General features: G+C 47.7%; 1 protein-coding gene across 2 annotated transcripts in view; it reads right to left on the bottom strand.

Annotated features, from left to right (window-relative positions):
• Positions 1 to 15,643, bottom strand: part of BMP2 (bone morphogenetic protein 2) — a 266,059-nt gene that overhangs the window by 7,077 nt on the left and 243,339 nt on the right. The window contains exon 4 of one of the 2 annotated variants that reach the window (XM_039717158.1): positions 14,139 to 14,268. In XM_039717158.1, the coding sequence (XP_039573092.1) occupies positions 14,145 to 14,268 (124 nt within the window). In that variant the 3' untranslated portion in view covers positions 14,139 to 14,144. Of the gene's footprint in view, positions 1 to 13,221; positions 14,269 to 15,643 lie in introns of those variants that run through there. The other variant, XM_039717157.1, reaches the window with a different exon arrangement.

Raw genomic sequence — 15,643 nt, 5'->3', positions numbered from 1 at the left:
TGAGCAGGATCCTTTTCCTCCAGGTGATGGTAACCAGGAGCAATGGATCAACCGTGGCATGCAAAGATGCCTCAACAAACAGCAGGTGCTGTTTTGTTCAGGGTTGTGAATTTACTGGAAATGTAATTTGGGGAATACTTTAATTCAGTTGAATTGAGGCCAACTTGGAGAGGGGCAAGGAAGACTGTTTTAAGGGTAAGTTCAGGGCTCTTTTCAGGACTTCCTTCCCCTCTGCAGCTATTTCCCTGCCCACACATGTACACACAATACCAGGACCAACCGTGGCTTGGGCTGAACTGTATTTTAGGTACCTAACAGGTTTAAATCATGACCCTGCAACACCCAATCTCCAAAATAGAATCTCTTGCTCTTATTGTCAGTAGAGCATTTCTAGCCCTGTTTAAAAAGAATCTGATATCAAGAGAAGCCACTGAACTTCCTGAGTGAGGTAAGGTCAGTTTAGGGCTGGGTGAATGGCCTGGCAGGAAGGTGGAGTGGAAGTTTGGCTATCCCACCATAACACAGCAGAAGGAGAACGCCCCAGCCCTGACTTCCAGTCCTCTTTTCAACCATGCTGGCTTGTTTACATTTGGGTGGTAGATGGGTGGAGCCATTACTCCAATTTTTTGGCTTGTGTCTGTCCATTTGGATGTCAGTGTAAACTGATGCAATTAATAATTGTGGCCCGCTATTGGAAATGATTAGTCTGTTCATTTTCCATAAATATTGGCTGGCTGGCTTCACCTGGCAGAGGCTGGGAATTGTCATGGCAGAGGTGAAAGCCCAGAGAGTATGGGGATTCGTAACTCCATGAGAGCTGTGGTGTTTTCCAGTCTAACAAGGCTGTTGGATTTAGACACAAGCAGGGTGCTGGAATGGGATTCGGGGAGCAATAGAGAAAGTGCTGCTTTAGTCAGAAAGTGAATTTCTCATCAAAATAAGCCCCAAACTAATGGGGGAACTTTTAAATGTTGGGGGAAAGCTGGAAAATATCCAGGCTTTCTAATTAAATAGCACTTCCCATTCCTACATCTCCAGCACAGCAGCCTTTGCTCTTGCACACAGACCAGCTCCAGTGGGCAAAACCACATGTAAAATGTAGCCGTGTTTGAACTTCAGGGCTATTTATTCTACAAATAGGCTCCAATTCCAAATAACACTGATGCCAACCAGGTTTTTTTCCTCAGGATTCAGGCATACAACACACTTTCCACTTTTGGAGCTCATCATTCCATAACTCCAGAAATTGCAATATAAACCTTGGCTACTATGCACACTTCAACTTGAAAACACAGCAGTGATCTGGGATTTTAATTCAAGAAAATTTGAGAGTGGGTTAGAAATAGGATCCAGATGCATCTCTAATAGTGAAAAGAAAAATTAGCAGAACATTGGAGCTAAAATGAACTCTGTCTCTCTTTCAGCTTTTTTCCTCCCTTTTGCTTTGTAAGAGGAATTACACAGACCTAAAGCACCATAATTAAATTGTCATTTGTTCCTTGCCTTGGTAGAAGCTCTGCCCAGCTGAGCACCTCAGTTTCCATCCTGGGCATTTACCTACAGCATGGGGCTGGGAGTGGGGGGCAGTTTCTTACTTGTTTTAAGAAATTAGGAATCAGAGGCATGCACAGCCTGTCTGGTAGAGTCTTCAGCGAGCGAGTTGCCAGGCTCTGCAGGTTATACATCATTAGCACACAGAGTGTCCAGGAGAGCCCAAAGCTTGTGCAGGTGTGCTGGCAAGGCTCTCACCACTTCCCTCCCTCCCTCCTCCCTCTCTGCCGCACTTCCAGCAAGCTGATACTTGAAACCCGATGTGGCAGAATCACAGAGAGCTCCTCTCGAGGCTGTCAGCTCCCAGCTCACCCAGCAGACGTGACTGTGAGAGGGCGCGTGGAGCCTGGAAGGGACTCGCTGGAAAAACAAAACCATCGAGTCAAAAGCTTAGTGTGTTTTTCCATGAGTGTATGAAAAAAGTGTCAGTGTTTTTTTAAGCATTTTCAGATATTAGAAGTTTAGTGAGCACAGAGACAGCTTCTTTTTTTTTTTTTCTGCTCTTTTTTCCCCTGCCCTTGAACTTTGAGAATGACTGTAGGGAATGTATCCTAGGCTGTTTTCAATGACCCATTGAAAAAAACTCACGTGGTGGGTTTCTTTCAGCTTTTCCCAAAAGAGAGTGAGCTTCACTTGACCTCTGCTCTGGCATTAGCTGCCATTATTTGTGCATCCTACTCAGATAATCAATAGAAGTGGATGGCATCTGAAAATAATTATACACACAGCTCTTCCCCAGCTTCCAAGATGAAGACAGAAGCTGGGAAAGGAGCCTTTGCATATTCAGCACTTGTTAAAAGAATGAAATACAGTGCTGTATGTTATTGTTGTATCCCAAATCCTGGGCATTCTGCAGCAGTTTCTTTTGACATTGCATAGCACTCTGGCCACATGCACCTGAACACAAAGCTCATCAGCTTTCCCATCCTTTCTGGCTTTGCTGGAAAAGTTGTGCTGTCTGCTCGAGTGGCATGCCAGAGGGCAAGAACTCCTGGTGGAAGAAGGATCTGGCTGGGTCAGTGCCCTCCTTTTTTTAAGGGGTACCAACAGGGCTGCAGCTTCACAGCCAAATGTCCTGGCCCCAAGCCAGCGTGTGGTGACAAGTGGGTGGCCTGTGCAAGGCATGGTGTCTCTCTGTAGCAGGGATGAGCTTTTCCAGCCAAAATCCATGTTCAGCCCCCCAGCTAAAATGGCTCTGTCTCTACATGGCTCATAGCAAAGTCACCTTGAGATGTTGTCATCATCATCACCTTGGCCTGTCGTCACCTCAGGCTGTCACTGCCTACTGAAGAACCTGATTCAGGTTCTCCATCACCCGAGAGTCCTCCCAGCCAGGAAAGTAGTGAGTCATGTTGTATTAGAAGATATTTAATGTCTATTTTAGGAGGTTTGCAGCCTCAGCCTCCCTTCAGGCAGTGGCCAAGATGAACCATTGCCGTGAACACGAACATTCCCACTGCAGCCTCCCTGAACAGCAGCAGCTCTGGATGCCATCATGGGGCCTCTGAGCCAAGCAGGTGGTAGGAAAAGGAGAGGCACAGATTTTGCCAGGGCAGGCTGTAACTGCAGGGTGAGGCTGTGTCCTTTTCCTCCTGCAACCCTGGAGAAGCTTTGTGTAGCACTCGTGTCACAGTGGGGACTAGATCCTGGCTATGGCCAGGTTTAGTGGTCTTTCCATAGAGCCTGTTCATGGTCTCTGTTAAAGACAGAAGGAGAGGTGGGGTGGAGCAGGATCTGTCTCAGTGTGGCTGTTTCCACATGTTTCATTTACACCTTTCTCTCCTGATTTGCAGAAGGAATGCCATGGCTGTACAGCCTGGAAAATCCTGTGATGCCGGCAAGAGCTGACCACTGGGGACATCCTGGGTCTGGCAGCTGCCTCCCCGTAAGGAGCTAAGGACATCAGGAAACCAGCTGCTCCCAGGGGTTTCCCAGGGCTGTTTCAGATATCTGGACAGCAGAGATTACAGGGGAGCAATTCTTTTTGGCCATTACTCTGGGATCTCTGTTATCTCCTAATCTAGGCAGCAAGCAGAAGTGTTTGCTGATGGGCTGCTCCATTGTCCATCCCCAGCTTTTCTCCATGGTGGTACATTGTTTGTGGTGCTGTCCAAATCCTCCTGCCAGCCCCAACAATCCCTCCCACAACCCCGGCATGTCGTGAGCTTCCAGGCTGAGGAGAAACCGACCCCGCTCAGCGCGGCTCCGCTTGTGGCAAAGTGTTTGTGCAGTGATTAACTCCTGCACGGACACAGACAGCCACAAATCTCCAGGTTGTCTCACAGCCTTTTCATTCAATTAAGTCTGTTGACTTAGTCTCATTTTGAGCAGTAACTGGATTTAGATAAGGCAGTGGAAAGCAAAACATCAATTGTGTGATTCCTGGCCCAGCCGGTATGTTGATCCGAAGGGAATGTTTGTGCGGGCGATAACGGAGGCAGTGCGGTGATTAGGACAAAGTCATTTGTGCAAAGACTTCCACAGAGTAAAAATGCTCTGTGTTAAGTGCAAGCACTGGCCTGAGGAAGCAGAGGGAGCTGCCTGCTTCTACAAATTCCCTCTCTGCCTCACTTGACGCATCTGCTGTGAGCACACGGTGATGGAGAGGTCCTGGTCAGTCTGAAAGGGGAATCGTGTTGGGGTCAGAACTGGGAGATCCCCCTGGCTGAATGGGCTGCTCTGGAACCCAGTCCCCAGAACCATAACTGCTGCAAGGTTCTACAGGGATGTAACCATCTGGGATCCAGCCAGTTACTCTTTGTCAGAAACAGACCGAAGTTATTCTGGGATAATTCCTCCCCACGAGCTGTGGGGCATGAGTTCACAGGCAGTTCCCTAGGGGCTTGATTTGCCCAACATCCCTGGGAGGAGGAGATGCAGGTGCCATGCCCTCAGCATCCACTGCTTAGAATGCAGGTGGTCCAGGTGGAAAGATCCTCTCTGTACAATAACTGCTGTCTCTCTGTATAAGCAAGAGGTAAGGAAGCTCTCGTATTTGCAAGCAAACATTGTTGTGATGCACTCCTGTGTCTGCTACTGCTGTCATGCTGTAAACAGAAAATATGTCAGGGAGACATCCATTGTTATATCTTTGTCACAAGCACATTTCTATGCATGACTTTTTTGGTCACTTTGTTTTCCAGGTAGCTGTTAAGCTAATGGAAAGCATAGGCCATTCCTGACATCCTACAAGTCTTCAGCAAGGACCATGGATGAAGAGTGCAGAAAAAGACAGTGAGAAGACATTACTTCCTATGTTAGCTGAGGATAAGGTATGCCATTGGAACATGACAAATGTATCACTGACTTTCTTGTTTTCTCATGCTGCAGAGGATTTCTTCCTTTGATTCTAATTTGTGTCCTTCTGTGTTATAAAATGCACAATGTAAAGAGATGGTTCTAGCTGGCTGGACTGAGAACTGGCCACTGAGAACTCCTGGTGGCCATTGAAAGTGGGCAATAGCTTTTTGGTGGTTCACAAACAAGGGGCTGTGTGCAGCCTCACTGAACCTGTTCCTTTGAACAGCATGGCTCACCACTGCAGGAACAGGGGAATGTGTTACCTCAAAGGATTTTTTCTCCCATTCCTCCCACTTGCTCACATTCCTTTTGGGCCATGCAGCACTTCTCATAGAGGTGATGCTGGCAGCAATGTACACTCAGTGGTTTTGAGAGAAGTTCTGTGCCATGGGCAGTGATGCCTCACATCATTATTGCTGTGTGTTTTAGTGCACTCAGACACTCAGTATTTCCATCAGTGGCTCGGACCATGGAGTGTTCATGGACACTGCAGGAGTGGTGGAGGGACCCCAGGCACTGTGGACTCTGTGCCCAGCACATGGCCCTGCCCTGGCACGGTGTGCAGCTCCTGGACTGTGTGTACACACACACAAACACTTAGTTGTTGGCAGCTTAACATCTATTAAACATCTTCTGGTAGCGATGAAAGATGGCATCCTCCCAGAGTTTTGCATGAGCTAATCGGCCCTTTGTGTGAAAGTGTAGGTGGGGACTCTTCTAACAATACAAAGTTGGTTAGCTCATCATCTTGGCTTTAGGGGCATACTGATGTGCCCATCCTGCTTTCAAAGCCATGAATAATCCAGCTTTGCTGCTGTGAAAAAAAAGAGAGAGTGTAGTTTCAGGGCTTGGTGCTCAAGCCTGTTTCTCAGTGCAGGGGATGAACAGGGATTCACCTGTTATTCACTGGTATCACTCTTGGCTTCAGTCTCCTCTGGACTGCTCTTGGTATCAGAAATGATACCTATCAGCATAATTGCTATTTTTCAGCCATCAGCTGGAATAACGCCCTTGAGGATTAGGCAAGCATGATTCAGTATCACTGTGAGAGGACCATCCACAGCAGCCTGTGCTGCTCATGGTTCATTTAAACCTCTGTTAACTGTCTGCATGGTGGAGCAGTAGGTTAAACCAACACAACAGCCTGGAAGACCCTGACTTTGGGAGGAGGATTGATCTTAAATGTTCTTAAATGTTCATGAATACACTTCAGAAATAACCTTAGGTGAAAAAAGGAAGTTCATAATAAAAATACACATAAGGAATCAGGTCAAGGTCCTGGCACTATGCCAGGGGAGCTGGTGGAGGACAAGCTCCAGTCTAAGTCTGCCATGTGATGCTGTGGCCAGAAAGATACTTGGTGTTGGAAGGGATATTAAGAGCACCCTGTGTATGGAGGTCCTCGTGGTCCTGGAGAGGCCCAGGCCTCAGACCCACACTCCAGACTTCAAATAAAGATGTAAACTCCAGAGGAAATCTGGAGGAGGGCAACAGGACTGATGAGAGATTTCACAAAACACCACCTGTAAGGAATTATTCTTTAAATTGGATTTGTTTAGTCTAGAAAAGACAGAGGACAGCTGCGAGAGGCTTCACTTGAGAAGGCAGTAGCTGAAAGGGTCTGGTAAAAGAGTGCAGTGGTCATAGGCCTATTTGCATGGGGAAGGACAAGAGCAGGTGAGAGTTTAGGAAATCTGTTTCCTTAAAGAGCAGGAGATGCTGGAACAGGTGATGCAGAGATCTCCATCTCTGGGAGTTTCTAAGAGTTTAAACTGATGTGTCTCGTGAGTGGCATAGGCACAGAATGACACAGAAAGTCTTCCCAAATCCCTACATGATTTGTTTAAATCCATTCTGTGGGATTTGTTGCTTTCTTGGCAGTAGCAGAAGGAATGTTGGACTCAAGTTTGGTTGCTGACATGGAAAACATGCTGATAGGTGGGTATGTTTGCACAGAAAATGTTGATAAGACAGGAAAAATGACATCGTTGTCAGAAACAACAGCCAAAAGTTTCAGAAGTTCTGCTTCAAAGAAGTATATTTAAGGAAAACGGTTCCTGTGGCAAAACATCTTTCATTAAACAAAAGATTTAGCTGGAAAAATTTGCAATGAGCTCTGCAGATTAGCAGCCCAGCACAATCCAAAGATATCTGAAGTTAGTGATCCTAGAAATGGTTCTTTTCACCATTTGGGATTAAGCAGAGATAACACAACACCTCTGTTTGCAATGGGAAGGTGAGGAAAGATTTTCAGGGCAGCCAGAGAGGAGCTTCACCTGTGAAAAAGGCCATGGAGGAGCAAGGATTGAGAAAGACTCTGTGCAAGAAGCTCCAGATTAGGAGGGCAGTGGTATCTCTCAGAGAGCCAAGGAAAGATTGTGGTTCAGGGAAGAGAGACAGAAACCCAGGGCTCAGCAGCTGCTGGTTCTCACAAAGCCTGCACTCCGTGTGTTCAGCCCAGGAAACTGCTGAGTGGGATGTGAACCTGCCATATGTTTCTGCAGATGCTCCAAGGGTGTGAGCTCCCCTTATGGATACATGCTTTATGCCCAGTCTCGAAACTGGGTCAAAGTATTCCAGATCTCCAGGAGGAAACTCCTGAGAATTTACAGCCCTGAGGTGCTGTGGTAATGGACAGCAATTTTACTTTCCCCTATTGAGGGCAGGCAGAGGGGAGTGCAGCAGGAGATCCACACTAAAGACAAGGCAGACACCTCTGCCTGACTGTCAGATTTCACACCAGCAAATTGGAAGAAAATTAAATAATTGAAAGTCAGATCTGGTCCTTGCTCTGGGAATGCAAAGGACCTGAAAGGCTCCTACATAGATATTTGTGCCTGCCTTAAACCACCACAGAAACTTCTGTGTTTCACTGGTTTTGCCATGCCTTTAATAGGATTATGCCAACTGAATATGGAGGAATGAGATCTTATTGTTAGGATAGTCTTGAGTTGGTGTCATTTCCCTGAAGAGGAGGGTGCAGTGTTCAGCTCTGCCCACTGCAGCTCAACAGCCGCCCTCCCTCCCAAACACGTCAGGCTGCAGGCTCACACCTTAAATCAGCAGTCCTGCAGGTGTGGGAGACAGGGGACCTTCAATTCCCAAAAGTGGATTTTCTTCCTCCAAAGCAGATTTTCCTCCAGAGCCCCAGGGAGATTTGTATCCTGAGATACCATCCCTCTGTCAGGCATGGAGGGTGAGCTGCCACCATCATCATTGCTCTTACCTTTCATTTCCTGCATAAATAGCCCCAAACCCCTCTGGAGTGGGGGCAATGTGAGACAGACACATTGCCTCTTAGTGCAAAGCTAGCTGTGTTTACTCCATTACTCAGTTCCCAATTACAAGCCTTACCTTACAGGAGCTTGGGATGGCTCTATAGTTTCAGAATCTTCATGGTAAAAGGGGCATTTTTTAAATGCAATGTTTTCCAAAAAGACTATCTTAAAAATATAGTGCAGTTCAAATCCTCTGCTTCCTTTAATGCTATTTTCAGGTTGGGGTTTTTTTTTCGAATTAGGTTTAGCAACATGGATGAGATGTTAGATTAAAGGGACAAGGCTTGGGTTTTCTGTGTCTGTACAGAAATAGCTGTTCCCTGGGTGGGCCAGGTGAAGCTGAGCAGAGTTATTGTCCCTTGACTTCCCCAGCCTTCTGGGTGGAGGAGGCAGAGATGGGACTGGCTGCCTGCAGGAAAGTCTGGCCAAAAGCACTGGGCCACATCCTTTGTGGAGGTAAATCAACATTGTCTGGGTGGTTCTTCTGGAACCATGATTATTTTCATCAGGATCAGGCCTTTTCCATATGGTGAGGAAGTGGTAAAGATCACAAAGGGAGGGAAATCTGTCCATGCATGGCAGTAATGGCAAGAATCCATGGGGTCTAAAGAATGAAAGTGTGGTTCTTTCCCTTTAAGGAGACTTGCTGAGCCTATCAGACAGCAAGCCCAGATGCCCAGAGGAAGAGCAGTGCTGGTGTGAAGACACAGCCCCAAAAGGCAGAATGTCTGGATTTTATTTGCAGCTCTGCCACCAGCTTCCTGCATGACTGTGGCCTTGGGAACCAAGTCTGTTGTTCCAGCAGCCCTGTGCCCTCTGCACGGGCACAAGCTGTGTGCTCACTCAGGGCTTTGCAAAGCTGCAGAGAGCCACGTGCTGCCCTGCTTTACCCAGGAGAAGGGGATGAGTTAGTGAAGCCACTGGATCCCTGAGAGCAGGGATTGGATCCAGAAACAGGGGAGAGTGTCAGAGCAAAGCCCACCTTGCCCAGTGGCCCAGTGCTGGCAGACAGTGCACAAGGAAGAAAACAAAGTCAAGGTGAGCAGAGCTGGACTTCCAGAGCTGGGAGTGGTTTGTGGGAACTCAGCAACCCTCAAAGGATTTCTAAACCCAGGAGCATGAGTAGTCCAGGATGAGCTCTCAGGGCACCTTGGGATGGAGGAGGCCTCATTTCTTCAGCTCTGCATCAGACCTGCTGGGTCACACAGGGCTTTTGTAGCTGCTGCAAAGAACAGCCTTCCCATGGCTGTGTCAGCCCTCACAAGGAAGTGACGCTGCCTGCCAGGGAATTGAGGCTAAATGCACTGGTGTTTCCTCATGCTTTGGAAAGGAAGAAAAGTCTGGAAAGAGTTATTGTTGTGGTGTAACAGGAACTTTGCCAGTATAATGTCCTGTAATAACACCTAGTCTTCCTTCAGGTCATTAAGTTACCTATTTTTTAGTACTCCTGCTCATGACAAATAGATCTTGAGTTTAGAGATGCCCTCCTTTCTCTTTCCTTTCTCCTGGCTTGCTACATATACTTGGGATGTTTTCTTTTTTTGTGGCAGTGCATCCCTATATCCCCATTTAGGTGTCATCTTCCAGATCTCTCCTCCAATGAGCCGTGACCAGATAACCAACACATTTGTGCTCTGTCTCCATGTCTCAGTGGGAACTAAAGCACGAGGAAATATTCTGAAGGGCACTAGAGATGATGAAACTGGATTTAGAATAAGGAAATATCTGTCTGCTCCCAGAGCTAGTCTCACATCTGCTTTGTCTGTGCCCCACAACGGAGCTGCACCCTGGAAGCCACAGAGCTGAGTGAGGGCGGGGGTGCCTTGTGGTGGGGTTCATGCATCCGGGCTGGTGTGACTGTGGCTACATTCCACCTGGAGATGGCTGCTGTCCAGCTGCCTGGGAAGGGGGCTGGATGGACAGGCAGCTGTTTGCCCCGGCCAGCATGGACATGCCCAAATTCTCCTCATGAGCTACTGGAGGGTACTCAGATATTCCAGTGATGAGGGCAGTCTGAGAACCTGTTTAGACCAGAACATGGGTTTCAGTGGCAGTTTTCTGGCTGATTAATTGGGTGACTTCATGCAAGTCTCAGCTTGCCATTGCCCTATCCAATAAATGGGAATAGCAGCATTTGTCTCCCTTTGTAAAACACTTTGAGGTCTACGGATAATCCTTCTCCTTTTTCCCACCCATCATTATGGGACCAAGTGGAATCTTACGACACGTTGAGTTTCTGTGGTCTGGCGTTTGCCAAGCATCTGAGAATGACTCTTTGGCTTGAGTTTGCAACGTCTGTGACTGCCACGTGACTTGTCATGGCAGCTCCTCGTTGAAACCAGGTCACCACTCACCCGAGAGTGCTTGAGATGGGGAGAGAGCTGAAGTGGGCATGAGGAGGATACAGACCCCAGGGCATCCTGTAGCCACACACGTCAGCAATCCATCAATAACCCACAGCACTTTGTGGTTCAAAGCTCTGCAAACACTTGAGAGTGGAAAACTCCAAACAAGAGAAGATTCCTCCTGACCACCACACTGCTCTGTTACCCTGGTGAGCAGTAGGCAGAGCTGGAGACAGATCTTCACTGGGCATGTGGAGATGTCCTCATAACATGATGTTCAACAGTTGGAATTGAAAAACCTTGTGCTGTTGTGCACTACTGATATTTTAGGACACTGTTACTTCTTTCTCTGATTGTCCTTGGAATCATAGAATAGAATGGGTTGGGTTGGAAGAGACCTTAAATATCATCTGGTTCCAACCCCAGCCCTGCCATGACCAGAGATGTCACCCACTAGATCAGGTTGCTCAGGACCTCATCCAACCTGGCCTTGTCCAAGGAATTTCTCCTATGTTGGGATGCAAATCCATTCTTAAACCTCACCCCAAGCAGGTACCAACAGGATGTGCTACTGAAGCTACTCTGTTTCTTGCAATGGCATGAAAGCAAACCTAAATGATTGCAAGTAAACCTTGAAGAAGGGAGGGAATAGCTAAGAAATCAGGTTGCTGATACGCAGAGATCTTCCCAAAGAACATTGCAAGGCTGGAGGAGCCTTAAAGAGCCAGGAAACCAGCAGAGATCAGTATCAGGTGGCAATGAGCTTACAGGAGAGAGGCTTGAAGAGAGGCTTGATCACAATCTCACAAGAGGAAGGGAAATGAGGCAGATGTATCCAGACATCTTCTGGCTGAAACTGGAAGGTGAATGGTTTTTGTTTTTTGTGGTGGTGGGGAACAGGAGCAGCAGCTTCCTGCAGAGTAATGCCCCAAGGCTGCTGTAGTCCCTGAGTAGCCAGGGGCAAGTGTTTGAAAAAATAAGCTGTAGTTGTAAGAGGAATGAGCTGGAGGTGTGTGGTGGTCTTTGCCATGTACAGGAGCAGATCAGGGGATCCTCCTAAGTCCTGCAGCTCAGGATCCAGTGATTTGGATTTCTTCTGCCACAGCAGCATTAAAGCCAACTTCATCTTCTCATCTCATCACGTGCTGAGCCTCACCAGCAGGGGAAAAGCTTTTGAGAGGGAATAGTGCTTCAAGGCCCAAACCAAACACCAACAGTTACCTGGGCCAGCTTGAGCTGCCTCTTCTCTTGTCCTTTGCCTCCACTGTATCATTACAGGATGACAGCATCAGAATTACCTGGTGCTCTCATCTCTCCTTAAATCAGAAAGAAACCCAAACAAACAAGTAACATACCAAGAGCCCGTGAGGGAGTGCACATGAAAGGCTGCAATTTCCCAGAGCAGCAGCCAGGGTCTCCTCCCTGGACAGGGCTGTGAGGGACTCAGCACCTGGCTGGGCTGGACCCAGTGCTCTGTGTTTCATGACTCCTATCAGGCATCATCTGTCCATACACAAGCTGTGCTTTACTTATAAAGTAAATTGCATTACATGGGCTATAATGTACAATTTCAAAGCAGACCCACCTTAAAAACATTTTGTTTAATAAAATAACTTAATTAGAAGAGAGCTTCTGGCTGATGTGGTTGAGGCTGTGATAATTTTTCCTTCTCAAATCATTTTCTCTGTTTATTATACTTAATTATAGTGTAATTATGTATCCATCCTCTAGGCAAATTATGCAATCAGAAAATGTGAGTGGTTCATTTGCCACTGCTGTTGGGACCAGTGTTTACATCCTGAGTACAAAATATGAGCATAAGTCCTATTATTTATAATATTACATATATACATATATATAAAAGAAGTTTCACACAGGATGAAGAATTGGTGTAAATATTTTATTGGCACTCATTTTTGCATCATCCACTCAATTCGTTTGTGGCCTACTAATAATGGAGACACCCAAAGCTCAGGTAAGTAAAATCTTTACCATGAATTTTCTCAAACACAAATACATGGCTGAGGAATGTGGAAGTTGCACAGCTGAGCTTTAATTTTGGTAGGAGGATTATTATTACTTTTAAGAGCTGTTTTTGCATTTCACTTCCTAATATTCCAGGATATAGCACAACAAGAGAGAAAGGAACCCCACAATATCCAGTTGTGGAGTGTGGAGTTGTGTTCACATCATGGGTTCAGACTAACCTATTTTTAGCCATGTGCTTCGTGAAATTTCTAACCATGGCAGCCCTGACTTTAGCAGATTGACTTGTTTGTTCTTCCTCTTGTTTCCCCTGATGGGAGTTGACAGATCATGTTTGAACATACCAAAATGTGAAGCCAAGTGTCCAAATCTTGAAAACCCTCCTGAGATGGATGTTTTCTCCTTCTTTGGCCAGCTCTCAAGTTAATACAAACTGAATTCCCACTTGGCAATTTCAGCTTCTCTGTCTGTGCTTATTTTGCAGGATGAAGCCACTCTCACAAGCAGAGCAGATGGGGAGGTGACACATCTACTGCTGGAGCTCAGCCCCCCATGTTTGTTACAGCTGGCAGAGGTGAGACATCCACCTCACCATCCCACCCAGAGAAGGAAAAAGGTGATTCCTGATCATCCTCATCAGCTCTGCAGCTGCCCCATGGCCTCAAACAGCCTTTCCCTCTCCCCACCCCCAAAATGCAACCACTGCCCCATTCCTCCCTCTCCCTGAGAGGAGAACTGTCAGTTGTGGTCTCTGAGGGAAAGGCACTGCCCCAGCCAGCCTGGAATAAAGGTACAGAGTGGAGAATCAAAGCCCAGATCCAGGCAGATACTTTGTGGTAACCTAAGATGCCGTGAACATCTGGGGAGATTTTTCAAAGGAGCCAGTGAATCCTCCTGGGCAGGGGCTGTTGCTCCATCCTGACCCTCTGGGGAGCTGCATTCACCCCCACCCAGGGGGGCAAAGCAGCCCAAACAGGCTGCAAACAGCCACTGCTCCCTGTGCTGCCTGTGGCAGCAGGTGGGACACAACACATGGGATGCCACATGCCAGGAGCCCCCAGCCTGGAGCAGCAGCAGCTCCCTGGAGAGCTGAGGACCACAGGAGCAGGCACTGAGTCAGTCCACGGCAAGGAGGCATCTCCCAGAGCGGGGTGAGATGGAGCAGCAGCTACGTCAGGAGTTTTTGTTGTTCCCTGATGTTATCCCCACTTTCCCAGGTGCCAGGTTCAGACAGCCGTCTGCCATGCGCTTTGGCCAGACACCGAGACGCTACCCATGAGCTGGCACTGCTGCCACCAGCAAAGGGACAGGCCATGCAGGGCCTGGGCCCCGCCAGCCTCTTCCCACTGCGACTCTGCATGGCCTCATCCCTACTGCTGAGACTGGGCACAGGGTGCTCTGGCCCCCTGCCAGGGGAGGATTTGTCCATTTTAGTCTCACTTGCTTTGGGGTGTGGCCTGAAAGGGAGTGTTGGAATATTTGTAGGGGGTTTTCCACGTTTTGTTATGAAACGCTTGGGTTTTCCATGCCTTGAATTTGGGAGCACATACCTTAGCAAGCAATTTTACAGGTGCTTGGCTCCAAGGTGATGCTTCCCACCTGTTGGTTTGTAAATGCTCTGGAATGAGGGGTGTATTTAACTATTTCTGAGCAATGGGGAAGCTGTGGTGCAGTTTACCTGAGGTCAGGCAGAACTCTGAAGGAAGGGCTTGGAGCAGGAGTCAGACTGCCAAGTCCCCAGCTGCCAGGCACAAGTGGGGCTCCTCCATCCTTTCTGTCCTTTCCTGGTTTTGTTTCCCCTTGTATTCCTAGGGGGGAAATGAAAGAAGGGGAAATTAAATGTAGATTATAAACTCCAGCATCTGTGCTAGGGGAATCTGCAACCAAATGCAAGTGGATGAATTTGATGCAGTATTGGCCTCTGATTCTTAAAGAACTTCTTTTCTCAGAGGGAACTGGTTCAGAAACCAGCCAGGAGCTAAAACCCCAGAGCTGTGAGTGAGGACAAGAGCCACCCATGGCTCTTGAATGTCAGTTATTGGGAAGCCATAAGGGAAGCCTGGGCTGTTTTTCTCTCTTGGAGCCCCCCTGGAAGCCTGAGCCCCAGAAATGTGTTCCAGCACATGCTGAGCCTCACAGTGTCCAGGGGAGCATTGCACCCATATCTGAGCTGTCGTGAGCTAAAGCCAGCAGAAGTAGCTTTCCATTCACACCTTCTGTTTTCATGTCAGCATGCCATAATGACATGAGGCAGCAGATGGATGGAGACCAGGAAGAATATTTGGACATATTAGGCAATGGGGATTGGTCCATTCAGCTCACACATCTCCAGCTGAGAGATCACAGGGCTGCAAAGGACCAAACTGAAAGCTTCTCATAAACAGAAGCAAACTGGGCTTTGCCCAGGTTTATTGAACATTTTATTCAAACCACCAGCTCCTGTCCCAGTCTGCATAACCCCACACCCTGCCCTTTGAATTGCTAACAGAATGACCCCATTTTCATTGGTTTCAGAGTCTTTCTCAGAGTTGTCACCTTTCCCCTCTGGGAAAGGGCTGAACAGCAGACATCCAGCTAAAATCCTGTGTCAACAGATAAAGGTAAAACACACTTTTCAGTCAGCTATGGGATGTGTTTCCCAAAAGCTCTGGTATCGCTGGTCTTCTCTATTTTGTGTAACTATTACTTTGCCTGATAGAAAGGAGCAATGCTCGACCATCTGGTAGCAACACCACCATAATTTGCTTCACTCACTCTGCCTTCAGCAACAGGAACGGAACTTCCTTCTTGTTTCCCTTGATCTCTCAGCCCTGTGCTAGAGAGACAAAGCCAGAAGGAGCCGTGGGGGAGTGAACTGTACCCTGAACTGGCTTTTTGAGTTTTGAGGGCCATCTCTGATTGTGAGTGAGATTCCTTCACAATTAGGACATTTCCCAGTTCTGTGTGAGCACGGAGATGAGGAACTCAGTAACCCCAGCTGGGAGAAGACACTGGGTGTCATCCTATGTGCAAATGCCACTTCCACCTCCAGCAAAGCCTGGGGACTGGGATCACATCACCTGGGCCTCGTGCCTGGGGAATCACCACTGAGGTCAATGCCACCAAACAGCACCACACACACACACACACATCCAACACGACTGTGAGGGAGGTGCTGAGCTCACTCATGTCCAGCATGGAGAG

The sequence above is a fragment of the Passer montanus genome, unplaced genomic scaffold, assembly GCF_014805655.1.
Source record: "Passer montanus isolate IOZ18808 unplaced genomic scaffold, ASM1480565v1 scaffold37, whole genome shotgun sequence".
Lineage (NCBI taxonomy): Eukaryota > Metazoa > Chordata > Aves > Passeriformes > Passeridae > Passer > Passer montanus.
This window is presented reverse-complemented; position numbering and strand designations above follow the sequence as displayed.